Raw genomic sequence first — 15,789 nt, 5'->3', positions numbered from 1 at the left:
CCGGGGTACAGAGGGGAAACTGAGGCACGGGAGGGTTTCCTCGCTTCTGCCTCAACCAACCATGACCTTCCCCAGCCCCAGCCCGCGGGAGGCGTGGGGAGAGCCGGTCCCTGTCCCCTCTGCTCCGGGTGGGACGCGCTGCCCGCCAGAACCGGGCAAGAGCCGCGCAGGGCTCGCGGTACGAAGCGTCGCGTGCCCGTGCCTCGGTTTCCCCCACCGCATCCCTCGGTCCCGGAGCGGGGGATGAGTCCGACGGGTCACGGCTGGAGCTGAGTGTCCGGGAGCCCCCGCTGCCCCCCGGCCCCATCATCCGTGACCCCCCCCGTGCCCGTGGGTGCCGGGACCGCGGTGGTGCGGGGTTCGGAAGCGCTCCCGCCCGTGCGTACTCGGGACTCGGAGCGGCTCCCGGGGCTCGGAGCGGGTCCCTCCGTGGGTGCCGGAGCCACCCTTGGGGGCCGGTGCCGCCGGTGGGTGCGGGGGCTCGGAGCGGCTCCCTGCGCTCGGTGCGTGTCCCCGCGGGTCCCCGCGGCCCCTCCACGTGCGGTCGGGGGGCTCGGGGGCGCGGCCTCCACGCCGAGGAGGGACCACAGCCACCGGGAGAGGCGGGACCGGCACCGGGGGGCGCGGCCAGCGGCGGAAGCGCGGGGGCGGGGCGGCGGCGGCGGCGGCGAGGGGGGGGCGCCGCGGCCGTGCGAGGGCGGCGGCGGCGGCCGCCGGTGCCGGTGCGGTCCCGGTCCCCGCGGGCCATGCGGCGGCCGTAGCCATGCAGCGCGACGGGGATGCGGCGGCGGCCGCCGCGGCCTCGTACCGGGTGCTCAGCCGGCTGCTGGGCTATGGCACCGGGCCGGAGGCGGGCGCGGCGGGCGGCGCCGGTACCGGTGCCGGCGCGGCGGGCGCGGGGCCCGGCGGCGGGGGGCGGCTGCCGGGGGCCGGGCCGGCGCTGCGCAGCCCGCGGCCGCAGCTGATGGTTTTCCGCAACGCGGCGGCCGAGGGCCGGCCCGGCGAGGACTGCGGCCCGGCGGCGGCGGCGGCGGCGGCGGGCGGGGGGGTCCCGGGGGGCGGCGGGGCCGAGCTGTGCCCGCGGCACCGCTGCGCGCTGGAGCCCAAAGCGGCGGCGGGCTGGGGAGCGGCGGCGCAGAGCGGGCTGGAGCTGCAGCTGGCGGCGCTGGGGCTGCGCCCGCCGGGGCTGGGGGCGAAGGGGGCGGCGGGCGCGGCGGGCACCCCCTGCCCGTGCCTCGGGCCGCCCGCCGGCGAGGAAACCAGCGACGCGCTGCTGGTGCTCGAGGCGCTGGAGCCCGACGAGGGCGGCAGCGGCTCCGAGGACGAGCCGGGGTCCCCCGGGCGCGGGGCCGCCCGTGCCGCCGGCAGAGCGGCGCCCCCCGGCCCCGCGCCGCCGCCCGCGGGCACCGGCACCGGCCCCGGCCCCGGCGGCAGGAAGGGCTCGCTCCGCATCCGCCTCAGCCGCCTCTTCCGCACCAAGAGCTGCAGCGGCGGCTCGGCCACCGGGGACGCCGCCAGCGCCGCCGCCTCGGCCGGGAGCCTCACGGATGTGTGCGGGGCCCGCGGCCGCGAGCAGGAGCCGGGCAGGTACGGGGGCACCGGGCTGGGGTGGCGGGGATGCCGCCGGGGCAGCGCGCGGTGCGGGCCGTGTCCCCGCCGCCGGGGCTGTCCCGGGGCCGTGCTGGGATGCTCTGCCGGAGGGGGATGCGGGGCTCCGGGGCCACCCCGCGGGTTGAGATCAGGCTCCCGGAGCGGCTGCCGAGGCCTCGTCTCTCACTCGGGGACGCTGGAGCCCGGGAGAGGCCGGCGGGGCAGGGTCGCGCTGATCCAGGCCCGCATCCCTTGGGAGCGTCCCCGGGAGCGGGGCTCGGAGCATCGGTCCCGTGAGGAGCGGCTGAGGGCGCGGGGGCTGCCCGGCTCCGATGCCGTGGGGGCTCGGCTGTCCCTCCTTCCCTGCAGGAGGAATCATTGCCAGCCGCAGCTCGGCTGGGATGGGGCACAAATCCTGGGGTCTCTGGGTGTGGGACCCCACGGGTCCCTCCTGTCCCTCAGCCCCGTTCCAGCGGGGCGGGAGCTGCTCGGTCCCAGCTGCTCCATCCCTGCTCCATCCCTGGCTCCTGGCACCGCTTCCCATGGCATTCCCAGCAGCAGGGCCGAGGTTTGTGCTGGGGAAGGCCAGGAGGAGACCCAGCAGGGAATAAAGGGATGGGTTCAGGGCCTTCCCTGTGGGGTTTGCTCACCCTCTGCGGGGATTTTGGGGTGCGTTTCCTCCTCCTCCTCCTGCTGGATGAGCTTCAGGAAGCTTTTCTCCAGGCTGGAGCTGCTGACCCAGGGTCAGGCGTGACCTGCAGCCCTGGCGTGTGAGCACAGCGCCCTTTGGCAGCCCGAGGAGGCCAAAATTACCCCAAAATGAGCTGCCCTTTGAAGCGGGGCTGGGTGGGGAGCTGGCAGCTCCCAGCCCTGCAGCTGGGCAGCTGCTGAGGCCTCTCTGGAGCTGCTGTGGCCCCGAGGAGCCTCCCTGGGCACGTGGGCAGCTGGAGCAGCCTCAGACGGTGGCTCCTTGCCCACAGGTGACTCAAACGGCCCCAAAGGAGGTGCCTGGAACGACAGAAAGCTTTGCTGATGGGATTGGGGTAATTCCAGCAGGGCTGGGAGAGGGCTGAGAGCAGGGGAACATCTGGGAATGGCTGCCTGGCCTTCCTCTGGCCTGGGGGTTTGGTGGTCACTTTGGTGGTCACTTTGGTGGTCACTTTGGTGGTCACTTCTGCAGCTCCTCACACTAATTAGGCATTTTTTAACAAAGGTTACCCCAAGGTGCTCGATGCAGCAGCTCCTGTGGGTCAGACAGGACTTTGCTGCCTCCAGTTCCAGGAATTCCTCCCTGGTGGGATGGTGGTGATGATGATGATGATGATGATGATGATGATGAGGATGATGAGGATGAGCCAGGACCTTTCCTTGGTTCTGCTGGGAGCTGGAAATTGTTGTCTCCTGCCCTGTGACCCCCATGGATGTGGGGTGGATCTGGTGGGAGCTGGCAGTTACAAAACTGGTTGGGAATGCTGGTTTTCCTGGGAATGCTGGTGCTCACCAGGGCTGCCTTTTGAGCTGCTCCCACCCATTTTGGCCTCTCTGGAATGAGCTCCCCCACCCCTCACCTGCATTTTCGGGGTGCTCCAGGCAGAACCCCCAGATTGCTCCTGGACTCAGCCCTGGAATTTGGCAATCCCGATGCTGGGAAGCAGGGTGAGGTCTGTTGTGAAACAGCTCCGTGCCTCCCTGGCACCTGCTCGGGCTTTTCTGTCCAAAACCTTGATTAATTCCCTGCTCAGGGATTTGCTTTGGAGTGCCAGCTTTTCTGGTTCCCTGCCCTGAGCAGGAGCTGGAGAAACACGTGGATGGAGGTGCTGGCAAGGATGGAGAAGGTTCTCTGGTGGAGAAGTTTCTCCTGGTAGGAGGAGGTTCTCTGGTGGAAGAAAGTTCTCCTGGTTTTTTCCTGCTGGGATTCCAAGTCTCCTCATCTCTCCTCACCCCATTTTCCCCTGTTTTTCCCCACAGGAAACACAGACTGACAAGAACCCAAAGTGCCTTTTCCCCGGTTGTGTTCAGCCCCCTCTTCACAGGTGAGGATCTGGGGGGATTTGTGCGAGTTTGGGGTTTTTTGTTTTGCTGTGGGATGAGCAGGGAATGGGGAATTTTGCTTCTGTGGGATCCCAGACTGGGATCTCTGTGGTGTCCCTTGGTGCTGCTGGCCTCAGACCCAAAAAGGAGACCCCAAAGAGGATCTGAGCCCAGGATGGGGCCCAAACCACCAGGAAGGGGTTTAAGGCAAAGGAAGGGGGTCCCAGACCCCCAGGAGAGGAGCTGCTTTTCCTCAAAGGAATCTGCAGAGGAAAACCTGGAGATGCCAAATTTTTGTTTTATTTTGAGAGGTTGGTTTCATGAATTATTAGTTTATCTGATTATTTTTAACATGACTTTTAAAAATTTAATTATTTTTAAAATTACCGTGTCCCTTATGCCATACATGGATCAGCTCTGCTCAGTGTGGGAATTCCATGCTGGAAAAGATCCTTTGGAGCCTCCTCATCCCATCCAGCCCCTGGGCTTGGGGCAAATTCCCTCAAGGCCTCTCCAAAGACGGAGAAATTTACTGTGGGAGCAGCAAACGGGAAAAACACCCCAAACCCTGTGGAATTCCTTTCCCTGTGCTCGTCCTGGGGACCAGGCCTGCCTGATCCCGGCCCTACCTGGGCTTTTCCCTCTCCTTTTCCAGGTGAGACAGTGTCACTGGTGGACGTGGACATTTCCCAGCGAGGGCTCAGCTCCCCTCACCCCCCGACCCCTCCGCCGCCGCCCCGCCGGAGCCTCAGCCTGCTCGGTACTGCCCTGGGAGGGTCCTGGGGACCTGGGGAGGGTCCCTGGGGACCTGGGGAGGGTCCTTGGGGACCTGGGGAGGGTCCCTGGGGACCTGGGGAGGGTCCTGGGGACCTGGGGATGGTCCCTGGGGACCTGGGGAGGGTCCTTTGAAACCTGGGGAGGGGCCTTGGGGACCTGGGGAGGGTCCTTGGAGCCCTGGGAGGGTCCTTGGGGACCTGGGGAGGGTCCCTGGGGACCTGGGGAGGGTCCTTGGGGACCTGGGGATGGTCCCTGGAGCCCTGGGAATTCCAGTGCTGGAAAAGGGATCCGTGTCCTCCAGCAGTACCCAAATTGGAGAGGAGGTGCTGGGAATCCCCAAATTCCCTTTTCCAGGCTGTTTTCTGGGGCTCTGCTGGGAATCCCCAAATTCCCTTTTCCAGGCTCTTTTCCGGGCTCTGCTGGGAATCCCTCAGTTCCCTTTTCCAGGCTGTTTTCCCAGACTCTTGGGCTCTGCTGGGAATCCCCAAATTCCCTTTTCCAGGCTGTTTTCCAGGCTCTGCTGGGAATCCCTCAGTTCCCTTTTCCATGCTGTTTTCCCAAGCTCTGCTGGGAATCCCTCAGTTCCCTTTTCCAGGCTGTTTTCCGGGCTCTGCTGGGAATCCCTCAGTTCCCTTTTCCAGGCTGTTTTCTGGGGCTCTGCTGGGAATCCCCAAATTCCCTTTTCCAGGCTGTTTTCCCAGGCTCTGCTGGGAATCCCCACATTCCCTTTTCCAGGCTGTTTTCCCGGCTCTGGGGCTGTTCTTTCCCTGATCCTGACCTGTCTCTGCTCTCTCCTAGATGATATCAGTGGGACTCTGCCTCCGGCTGTGCTTGTGGGGCCCATGGGCTCTTCCCTGCAGTCCTTCCCTCTGCCTCCGCCTCCTCCGCCCCACGCCCCAGGTCAGCTCAGCTTGGCCACCTCTGCCTTCCCCTCCTGGAACTCTGCTTTTCCCCTCCTGGAATTCTGCCTTTCCCCCTCCTGGAACTCTGCTTTTCCCCTCCTGGAACTCTGCTTTCCCCCTCCTGGAATTCTGCTTTTCCCCTCTTGGAATTCTGCCTTTCCCCCTCCTGGAACTCTGCTTTTCCCCTCCTGGAATTCTGCTTTTCCCCTCCTGGAACTCTGCTTTCCCCCCTCCTGGAACTCTGCTTTTCCCCCCTCCTGGAACTCTGCCTTTTCCCTTTGGGAATCTCCACCTTTTCCCCTCCTGCAGTCTCCAGCTGTCTCTGGGTGACAGTGGCAGTGACCCTGGGCTGTCTCTGGTGGCAGTGACAGTGGCAGTGGCAGTGACCCAGCTGTCTCTGTGTTACAGTGACCCTGGGCTGTCTCTGGTGACAGTGGCAGTGACAGTGACAGCCTGTCCCTCCCTGCAGACTGTCTCTGTGTGACAGTGACCCTGGGCTGTCTCTGGTGGCAGTGACCCTGGGCTGTCTCTGGGTGACAGTGACAGTGACCCGGCTGTTTCTGGGTGGCAGTGGCAGTGACAGTGGCAGTGACCCAGCTGTCTCTGTGTGACAGTGACCCTGGGCTGTCTCTGGTGGCAGTGACAGTGGCAGTGACCAGCCTGTCCCTCCCTGCAGACTGTCTCTGGTGACAGTGACCCAGCTGTCTCTGGTGGCAGTGACAGTGGCAGTGACCAGGCTGTCTCTGGGTGGCAGTGGCAGTGGCAGTGACCCAGCTGTCTCTGGTGGCAGTGACAGTGACAGTGACCCTGGGCTGTCTCTGGTGACAGTGGCAGTGGCAGTGACCCTGGGCTGTCTCTGGTGACAGTGGCACTAACCAGCCTGTCCCTCCCTGCAGACTGTCTCTGTGTGACAGTGACCCTGGGCTGTCTCTGTGTGACAATGACAGTGACAGTGACAGCCTGTCCCTCCCTGCAGACTGTCTCTGTGTGACAGTGACCAGGCTGTCTCTGTGTGACAATGACAGTGGCACTAACCAGCCTGTCCCTCCCTGCAGACTGTCTCTGTGTGACAGTGACCCTGGGCTGTCTCTGGTGGCAGTGACAGTGACTGGGCTGTCTCTGGTGACAGTGACAGTGACAGTGACAGCCTGTCCCTCCCTGCAGACGCCTTTCCCCGGGTCGTGCCCCTGCGCCCCCCCGAGGCCCCGGGCCAGCCGCCCCCCCCACACCTGCAGTGTCCCCTGGCCCGGCCCGACCCCAGCAGCTTCGCCGCCAGCCTGAGGGAGCTGGAGAAGGTGACCTTGGGGACAGGGGACAGTCTGGGACATGGGGGACAGTCTGGGACATGGGGGACAGGGAGAGTCTGGGACATCGGGGACAGTCTGGGACATCGGGGAATGGGGACAGTCTGGGACATTGGGGACGGGGACAGTCTGGGACATTGGGGACAGTCTGGGACATCGGGGAATGGGGACAGTCTGGGACATTGGGGACAGTCTGGGACATCGGGGAATGGGGACAGTCTGGGACATTGGGGACAGGGGAGAGTCTGGGACATTGGGGAATGGGGACAGTCTGGGACATCGGGGACAGGGGAGAGTCTGGGACATTGGGGACAGTCTGGGACATCGGGGACAGGGGTTTGGGAATGGGAGCCCTCGGGGACGGGGGAGAGTCTGGGACATTGGGGACAGGGACAGTCTGGGACATTGGGGAATGGGGGACAGTCTGGGACATTGGGGACGGGGGACAGTCTGGGACATCAGGGACAGGGGACAGTCTGGGACATCGGGGAATGGGGTTTGGGAATGGAGCCCTCAGGGACTGGGTTTGGGAATGGGGGCCCTCGGGGACGGGGGAGAGTCTGGGCCCTTGGGGAATGGGGTTTGGGACTGGGGTTTGGGCCTGGGGTTTGGGAATGGAGCCCTCAGGGACTGGGGTTTGGGAATGCACCCCCTCAGGGACTGGGGTTTGGGAATGCACCCCCTCAGAGTTTGGGGAATCCATGATTTCAGAGTCCAGGAGATCCTTTTCTGGGCCTGGAAGGGGGGTCTGGATCCCCTCTGTCCCCTCAGGCCCTGGGGTCCCCTCGTCCCTCAATCCCAGCCGCCCTCAGCGGGTGGGGAAGGGTGGCATTCCCCACGGGGGCTGGGCAGGGAGCTCTCCCGAGGGAACGGAGGGAATGCCGTCCCAGCCGCCGCTCTCTGTCCCCAGTGCGGGTGGTACTGGGGCCCCATGAACTGGGAGGACGCCGAGATGAAGCTGAAGGGGAAACCGGACGGGTCCTTCCTGGTGCGGGACAGCTCCGACCCGCGCTACATCCTGAGCCTGAGCTTCCGCTCGCAGGGCATCACGCACCACACGCGCATGGAGCACTACCGGGGTGAGCCATGCCTGATCCCTGGGGTTTGGGAACCTTTGGGGTGCCATTCCAGCTCCAGGGGGGTATAAACCACCCACACACCACACGCGCATGGAGCACTACCGGGGTGAGCCATGCCTGGGGTTTGGGAACCTTTGGGGGCCATTCCCAGCTCCAGGGGGTTATAAATCACGCACCACATGGAGCACTACCGGGGTGAGGCGTGAGCCATTCCTGGGGTTTGGGGTGCCATTCCCAGCTCCAGGGGGTTATAAACCATCCACACACCACATCCGCATGGAGCACTACTGGGGTGAGCCATGCCCCATCCCTGGGGTCCCAAATCCTTGGGATAGCATTCCCAACTCCAGGGGGTTATAAATCACACACCACACGCGCATGGAGCACTACTGGGGTGAGGGATTCCCCATCCCTGGGGTCCCAAATCCTTGGGATAGCATTCCCAGCTCCCAGGGGTTATAAATCACACACCACACCCACATGGAGCACTACCGGGGTGAGGGATTCCCCATTCCCGGGGTTTGGGAACCTTTGGGGTGCCATTCCAGCTCCAGGGGGGTATAAACCATCCATGCACCACACGCGCATGGAGCACTACCGGGGTGAGGGATTCCCCATTCCTGGGGTTTGGGGTGCCATTCCCAGCTCGGGGGGGTTATAAATCACCCACCTCATGGAGCACTACCGGGGTGAGCCATTCCTGGGGTCCCAAATCCTTGGGGTGCCATTCCCAGCTCCAGGGGGTTATAAACCACCCACACACCACACGCGCATGGAGCACTACCGGGGTGAGGGATTCCCCATTCCTGGGGTTTGGGAACCTTTGGGGGCCATTCCCAGCTCGGGGGGGTTATAAATCACGCACCACACGCCCATGGAGCACTACCGGGGTGAGGGATTCCCCATCCCTGGGGTCCCAAATCCTTGGGATAGCATTCCCAGCTCCAGGGGGTTATAAACCATCCACACACCACACGCGCATGGAGCACTACCGGGGTGAGGGATTCCCCATTCCTGGGGTCTGGGAACCTTTGGGATGCCATTCCCAGCTCCAGGGCGTTGTAAATCAATTCACCCACCACACCCACATGGAACACTACCGAGGTGAGCCATTCCCAGGATCCCAGATTCCTGGGGGTGCCATTCCCAGCTCCAGGGGGTTATAAATCACCCACCACACCTGCATGGAGCACTGCCGAGGAGTAAAGAGCTGGCAGTGCCCTGGAAAAGTGGGAATAAGGAGCTGGCAGTGCCCTGGAAAAGTGGGAATAAGGAGCTGGCAGTGCCCTGGAAAAGTGGGAATAAGGAGCTGGCAGTGCCTTGGAAAAGTGGGAATAAGGAGCTGGCAGTGCCTTGGAAAAGTGGGAATAAGGAGCTGGCAGTGCCTTGGAAAAGTGGGAATAAGGAGCTGGCAGTGCCCTGGAAAAGTGGGAATAAGGAGCTGGCAGTGCCTTGGAAAAGTGGGAATAAGGAGCTGGCAGTGCCCTGGAAAAGTGGGAATAAGGAGCTGGCATTGCCCTGGAAAAGTGGGAATAAGGAGCTGGCAGTGCCCTGGAAAAGTGGGAATAAGGAGCTGGCGGCGCCTTGGAAAAGTGGGAATAAGGGGCTGGCAGTGCCCTGGAAAAGTGGGAATAAGGAGCTGGCAGTGCCCAGGAAAACCAATTTGAAGGAAATTCTGACAAATGGAAATTTTAGGGAGAATTTATTCCTGGGAAGTGTGGTTGGAACAGGCTGCACACAGATTCCCAATCCCTGGAAGTGTCCAAACCCCAGGTGGATGTGGCACTTGGGGACATGGTGACACCGGTGTCCAGGGCACAGCTGGGATCTTCCCCAGCCCGCAGAATTCCCAGATTTTGGTGGGAGGAGGGGGTGTCCACCCTGGTGTGACCCACTGGGAGCTCTCGTGTCCCCAGCTCCCGTTTCATCCTGGGCCACCTGGCTGGGTCAGGTGACAGCACGGGGACAAAGGGTGACCCAGGGCCTAATTAACAATCCTGTTAATCAAGGAGCAGGAACATGAAACTGCTCCCATGGAAAATGATCCCGGGGCTGGGGAATGGGGACAGCAGCACCTGGAGCTGGGAATGCTCCAAGGTCACCTTCCCTTGGGAATGTTGGGATGGAAAAGGGACACTCCAGAATATGAGAGTAGTTAATTTCCTAAATATCATAATACTAAATTCACTAAATATAAGAATTTTTAATTTATAAAATGTAAGAATATTTAATTGATTCAATGTATTAATATTGAAAAGTTTGGCTGTTTCCAAATCCATAAAACAGCCCATTCCAGGGGATTTTGGGGATGCCAGATTTGTCACCGAATATCCTCCCCCTGTTGTTTCTGTGAGGGTGCTGGGGAAGCTGCTTTCCCAAAAATTCCTTGGAATAAAGGGAATTATTCCCCTGTGCTTTCCCAAAAATTCCTTGGAATAAAGGGAATTATTCCCCTGTGCTTTCCCAAAAATTCCTTGGAATAAAGGGAATTATTCCCCTGTGCTTTCCCAAAAATTCCTTGGAATAAAGGGAATTATTCCCCTGTGCTTTCCCAAAAATTCCTTGGAATAAAGGGAATTATTCCCCTGCGCTTTCCCAAAAATCCCCTGGAATAAAGGGAATTATTCCCCTGTGCTTTCCCAAAAATTCCTTGGAATAAAGGGAATTATTCCCCTGTGCTTTCCCAAAAATCCCCTGGAATAAAGGGAATTATTCCCCTGTGCTTTCCCAAAAATTCCTTGGAATAAAGGGAATTATTCCCCTGTGCTTTCCCAAAAATCCCCTGGAATAAAGGGAATTATTCCCCTGTGCTTTCCCAAAAATTCCTTGGAATAAAGGGAATTATTCCCCTGTGCTTTCCCAAAAATCCCCTGGAATAAAGGGAATTATTCCCCTGTGCTTTCCCAAAAATCCCCTGGAATAATGGGAATTCTTTCTCTTGTGGAAGGGACCTTCAGCCTGTGGTGCCACCCCAAGTTCGAGGACCGCTGCCAGTCCGTGGTGGAGTTCATCAAGAGGGCGATCATGCACTCCAAAAATGGGAAATTCCTCTACTTCCTGCGCTCCCGGGTCCCAGGTGAGCCCGGGAATGGGATGGGCCAGGTGAGCCTGGGAATGGGATGGTCAAGGGTTCCAGGTCAGCCCGGGAATGGGATTGTCCAGGGATCCAGGTGAGCCTGGGAATGGGATTGTTCAGGGATCCAGGTGAGCCCGGGAATGGGATGGTTCAGGGATCCAGGTGAGCCCGGGAAGGGGATGGTCCAGGGATCCAGGTGAGCCCAGGAATGGGATTGTCCAGGGATCCAGGTGAGCCCGGGAAAGGGATGGTCCAGGGATCCAGGTGAGCCCGGGAATGGGATGGTTCAGGTGAGCCCGGGAATGGGATGGGCCAGGGATCCAGGTGAGCCTGGGAATGGGATGGTTCAGGTGAGCCCGGGAATGGGATGGGCCAGGGATCCAGGTGAGCCCAGGAATGGGATGGGCCAGGGATCCAGGTGAGCCCGGGAATGGGATGGTTCAGGTGAGTCCAGGAATGGGATGGTCCAGGGATGCAGGTGAACCTGGGAATGGGATGGTTCAGGTGAGCCCGGGAATGGGATGGTCCAGGGATCCAGGTGAGCCTGGGAATGGGATGGGCCAGGGATCCAGGTGAGCCCAGGAATGGGATGGTTCAGGTGAGCCCGGGAATGGGATGGGCCAGGTGAGCCTGGGAATGGGATGGGCCAGGGATCCAGGTGAGCCTGGGAATGGGATTGTCCAGGGATCCAGGTGAACCCGGGAATGGGATGGTCCAGGTGAGCCCGGGAATGGGATGGTTCAGGTGAGCCCGGGAATGGGATGGTCCAGGGATCCAGGTGAGCCCGGGAATGGGATGGTTCAGGTGAGCCCAGGAATGGGATGGTCCCGGGATCCAGGTGAACCCGGGAATGGGATTTTCCTTTGATCCACGTAAGCCTGGGAATGGGATCTTCCAGGTGAGCCCGGGAACCTGATCCTGCCTAATCCTGGTCTCCAAAATCTCCTTTTTTGGCCCCAAAGGTCTCCCTCCGACGCCCGTGCAGCTCCTGTATCCCGTCTCCAGGTTCAGCAACGTCAAATCCCTGCAGCACCTTTGCCGCTTCCGGATCCGGCAGCTGGTCCGGATCGACCACATTCCCGAGCTCCCGCTGCCCAAGTGAGTCCAGGGATCCCCCTGGGATCAGTCCCTGGAATTCCCTCCCTCCTTCCCAGGCAGCAGGAGGGGATCTGTGAGCTCGGATCCCGCCGGGAATCCTCGGCCTTTCCAGCTGTGGGAGAGCGGGATCCATGGATCCCTGTCCTGTGGGGTTTGGGGGTGCAGTGGGAATTCTGAGCGGCTTGGGAATGAGGAATTCCCTGCTGTGCCAGTTCCTGTGGAGGTGCTGGGGATGTCAGAGGGGCTGGGCTTGGGATCCGACTGTTCCTGGTGTTTTTCTGGGGAAGAGGCTCTGGATGTGTTTTGGGAATGTTTCAGAGGTGCTGTGGCTCAGGGATGTGGCCGTTCCCGGTGTTTTTCCAGGCCCCTGATCTCCTACATCCGCAAGTTCTACTACTACGACCCGCAGGAGGAGCAGTACCTGTCCCTCAAGGAGGCGCAGCTCATCTCCCGACAGAAGCAGGAGCCCGAACCCTCCACGTAGCGGGGCCGGAGCCCCCGGCACTGACGGTGCGGGAATGGCCCGGGAATGGCCTGGGAATGGTGTGGGAATGGTCTGGGAGGATTGGGAATGGCCCGGGAATGGTCTGGGAATGGCCCGGGAATGGTCTGGGAATGGTGTGGGAGTGGTCTGGGAGGATTGGGAATGGCCCGGGAATGGCCCGGGAATGGCCCGGGAATGGCCTGGGAATGGTGTGGGAATGGTCTGGGAGGATTGGGAATGGTTTGGGAGTGGTCTGGGAGTGGTCTGGGAGGATTGGGAATGGCCCAGTGATGGTTGGGATGGTCTGGGAATGGTCTGGGAGGATTGGGAATGGCCCAGTGATAGTCGGGATGGTCTGGGAATGGTCTGGAATGGTTCAGGAGTGGTCTGGGAGTGGTCTGGGAGTGGTCTGGGAGGATTGGGAATGGTCTGGGAGTGGTCTGGGAGTGGTCTGGGGATGGTCTGGGAGGATTGGGAATGGCCCAGTGATGGTCGGGATGGTCTGGGAATGGTCTGGGAATGGTCCAGGAGGATTGGGAATGGTCTGGGAATGGTCTGGGAGTGGTCTGGGAGGATTGGGAATGGTCTGGGAGTGGTCTGGGAGTGGTCTGGGAGGATTGGGAATGGTCTGGGAGTGGTCTGGGAGGATTGGGAATGGTCTGGGAGTGGTCTGGGGATGGTCTGGGAGGATTGGGAATGGTCCAGCGATGGTCGGGATGGTCTGGGAATGGTCTGGAATGGTTCAGGAATGGTCTGGGGATGGTCTGGAATGATTTGGAGTGGAGCAGGGATGGTCAGGATGGTCTGGGAATGGTTCAGTAATAATCTGGGAATGCCCCAGGATTGGTGGTCGGGAATGCCCCAGGAATGATCTGGGAATGGTTCAGGGATGGTCTGGGAATGCCCCAGGAATGATCTGGGAATGGTTCAGTAATGATCTGGGAATGGTTCAGGGGTGGTCGGGAATGCCCCAGGAATGATCTGGGAATGGTTCAGGAGTGGTCTGGGAATGGTGCCTCATCCCAGGATCAGTCAGGAGGGGTCTTCTGTCATTCCCGGCTTTTCTTTGGGAAAGGGAACAGGATTTCATGGTTTTACCATTCCCAGCTTTCCTCGGGAAGGGCCCAACCCTCCTGCTCCTCCCTGTTCCCATTCCCCCTCTCCCCCAGTCCCACCTGATCCCGATTCCCGGTGTTTTTTCCTGGCAGGAATTTGGTTGTTGCCCTCCTGCCGTGGTGGGGAGAGGCCGAGCTCCTGCTGCTGCTGCTGCTCTTTTCCTGGAGGAGAGGGCCCAGCATTCCCAGGAAAGCCAGCAGAGCAGGATCTGCTCCTGGGAAAAGGAATCCTGGGGGAGCCCAGCCCGGCCCCGCGGGGTCCCCGCGGAACAAGGAATGTCACGGCACCGTTCCCGAGCTTTCCTGGGAGTTTTCCGTTTGGATGTCTCTGGATTTTTATTTTTCTTTGGATTTTCAGCATGAGGAAAAACTGGATTTTCTGATCCCACCTTGGGAATTTCAAGGCAGGGGAGAGGGAGGAAAAAAAGGGGGAATTCTCTGGGAAGATCCATCTGCTGCCAGGCGTGGTGGCGAGGCTTTGATCCTCTCTGGAGAGCTGCAGACGGAGCCAGGGGGATGGAAGAGCCCCTGGGAAGAACCCCTGGGAATAACCCCTGGGAATAATTCAGCGTGGAGTTCCGAGCAGCCCCACAGCTCCCCCGCTTCCCAGGATCCGGGAAAAGAGATCCCAACCCTCCAGGAGCGGCAGGAGCATCCTGGGAAGAGAAGGAAGGCAGGAGGAGCGTGGGGTGTGGTGGATCCGAAGGGAGCACGGCTGGAAGATTCCCCTGGAGCCCTGGGAAGGTGGAAGAGCCGCTGCTGGAATTGCTGGAGGGATCCCAGACCTGGGCTGGGCTCTGCCAGCCTGTCCCTGGTGGATTCCAGAGGCTGGGAATGGAGGGATTCCCCTGGAGGATCCTCCTGGAGCAGCTCCCTCCTCTCCCCGGGACATCAGGAGCAGCAAATCCAGGAGGGTTTTGGCTGATTTTCCCTGATTTTGGGCACAAATTCCCTCCCTCACCCCTTGGGATCCCTGCTGCTCCATCCCCCGGGCAGGAATTCCACGGGGGAACTTCCAGCTGGGAATTCTGGAGGATTCTTGCTGGCTGTGTTCCAAGGAGCGACGTTCCAGTGCTCTGAATCCAAGGAATTGCCCCATCCTGCTGGATCTGAGGATTCCCTGGAGCCCTGGGAGCTGCCAGCACCATCCCAGTCCTGGAATTCCTGCGGATTTCAATGGAAAAAATTCCAAGCTGCTTTGCCATAAAAGGTGCTACAAACCCTGCCCTGCCTGCCTCCTCCGGCTGGGATTTTGGAGGAAAAAACCCACAGTCCTTAAAAAAAATAATTCCAGGTTTCTGGGTGAAAATCCATGGAAATACCTCATGGGACTGTCTGAGGGACCAGGCCTGCTCCAGCCTTCCTTCCCCCCAAAAAAAGAGACCCTGGAAAAAAAAAAAACAAGGAAAAAGGAAAAGTGGATGGGGGACGGATAAGGGGGTGCAGGGAATTGGGAAGGCACAGAAAATCCAGGGAAAATCCTGTTTTCTTGGTGGGGGGGTGGTGGTGACAGCATTCCCACTCTGCTCTGGGACTGGGAGAGCTTTGGGAAGGGGGAGCAGCAGAGATGGGGGGTTTTTGGGGGTTTTGGGGGTTTTTTTGCCACTCCCACTCCCCCAAAACCTCACCCTGGGCAGCTCCCAGTGCTCCCCATCCAGGGCTGCACCCCAAATCCCAGGAATTTCACAGGATCCAGCCTCACCTTTGGAGGAGGAATAAGCAGATTCCAGCAGCTCCCAGGGCAGGAGATTCCCAGGATTTTTGGGGATCACCCTTTGGAATTTAAAAAAAAAAAAGAAAAAAAAAATGCAGCTTTTGCCTAATTTTATTTTTATTCCCCCTTTTTTAATTTTTAATTTTAATCTTAATTTTTTTTTTGGTGTGTGCTTAATTTATTCAAATAGTGGCTGTATAATTTATTTTCATAAATATATGAGAAAAGTTACTAAATGGTTAAAAAAATAATAATAAAAAAAACCAAACGGACTTTGCAGGCCAATCTTTCAGATTTAATGAAAAAATTAATTAATAATAATAATATTAATAATAATGGGTTTTGATATGAACCACAAATGCACTTTGGGTGTGTTTGGTTATTTTTGGGGTGGGGAGCTGTGGGGTTTGTGTGTAAATATTGTATTTATAGGCATGTTTGGCCTCTTGTGGGGGATTTTAGGAACTGCTGGTGTGGAATTCCTGGATTTTGGGGGTTTTTGGGGGGGGGTGTTTTTTTTCCTACGGGGTCAGCCAGGAAGAGCTGACTTAGTGTTTGTAAAACTCATTTTTAGCATCGATTTGGGGTTTTTTTTGGGTTTTTTTGGGATTTTTTTTTT

The 15,789-nt window shown here is 59.5% G+C and overlaps 1 protein-coding gene across 1 annotated transcript; it reads left to right on the top strand.

Moving 5' to 3' along the window:
* Positions 1 to 763: 763 nt before the first annotated feature.
* Positions 764 to 14,988, top strand: SOCS7 (suppressor of cytokine signaling 7; the record flags this gene model as incomplete). Its single annotated transcript, XM_084221986.1, has 10 exons — positions 764 to 1,587; positions 3,559 to 3,623; positions 4,277 to 4,381; positions 5,197 to 5,298; positions 6,465 to 6,595; positions 7,515 to 7,683; positions 10,631 to 10,759; positions 11,722 to 11,857; positions 12,221 to 12,367; positions 13,550 to 14,988. The coding sequence occupies 9 exons, from the start codon at positions 764 to 766 to the stop codon at positions 12,339 to 12,341; spliced, it is 1,782 nt and encodes a 593-aa protein (XP_084078112.1). The 3' UTR covers positions 12,342 to 12,367; positions 13,550 to 14,988.
* Positions 14,989 to 15,789: the final 801 nt, after the last annotated feature.

This window comes from Fringilla coelebs (genome assembly GCF_963513975.1).
Source record: "Fringilla coelebs genome assembly, chromosome: 27".
Classification (NCBI taxonomy): domain Eukaryota; kingdom Metazoa; phylum Chordata; class Aves; order Passeriformes; family Fringillidae; genus Fringilla; species Fringilla coelebs.
This window is presented reverse-complemented; position numbering and strand designations above follow the sequence as displayed.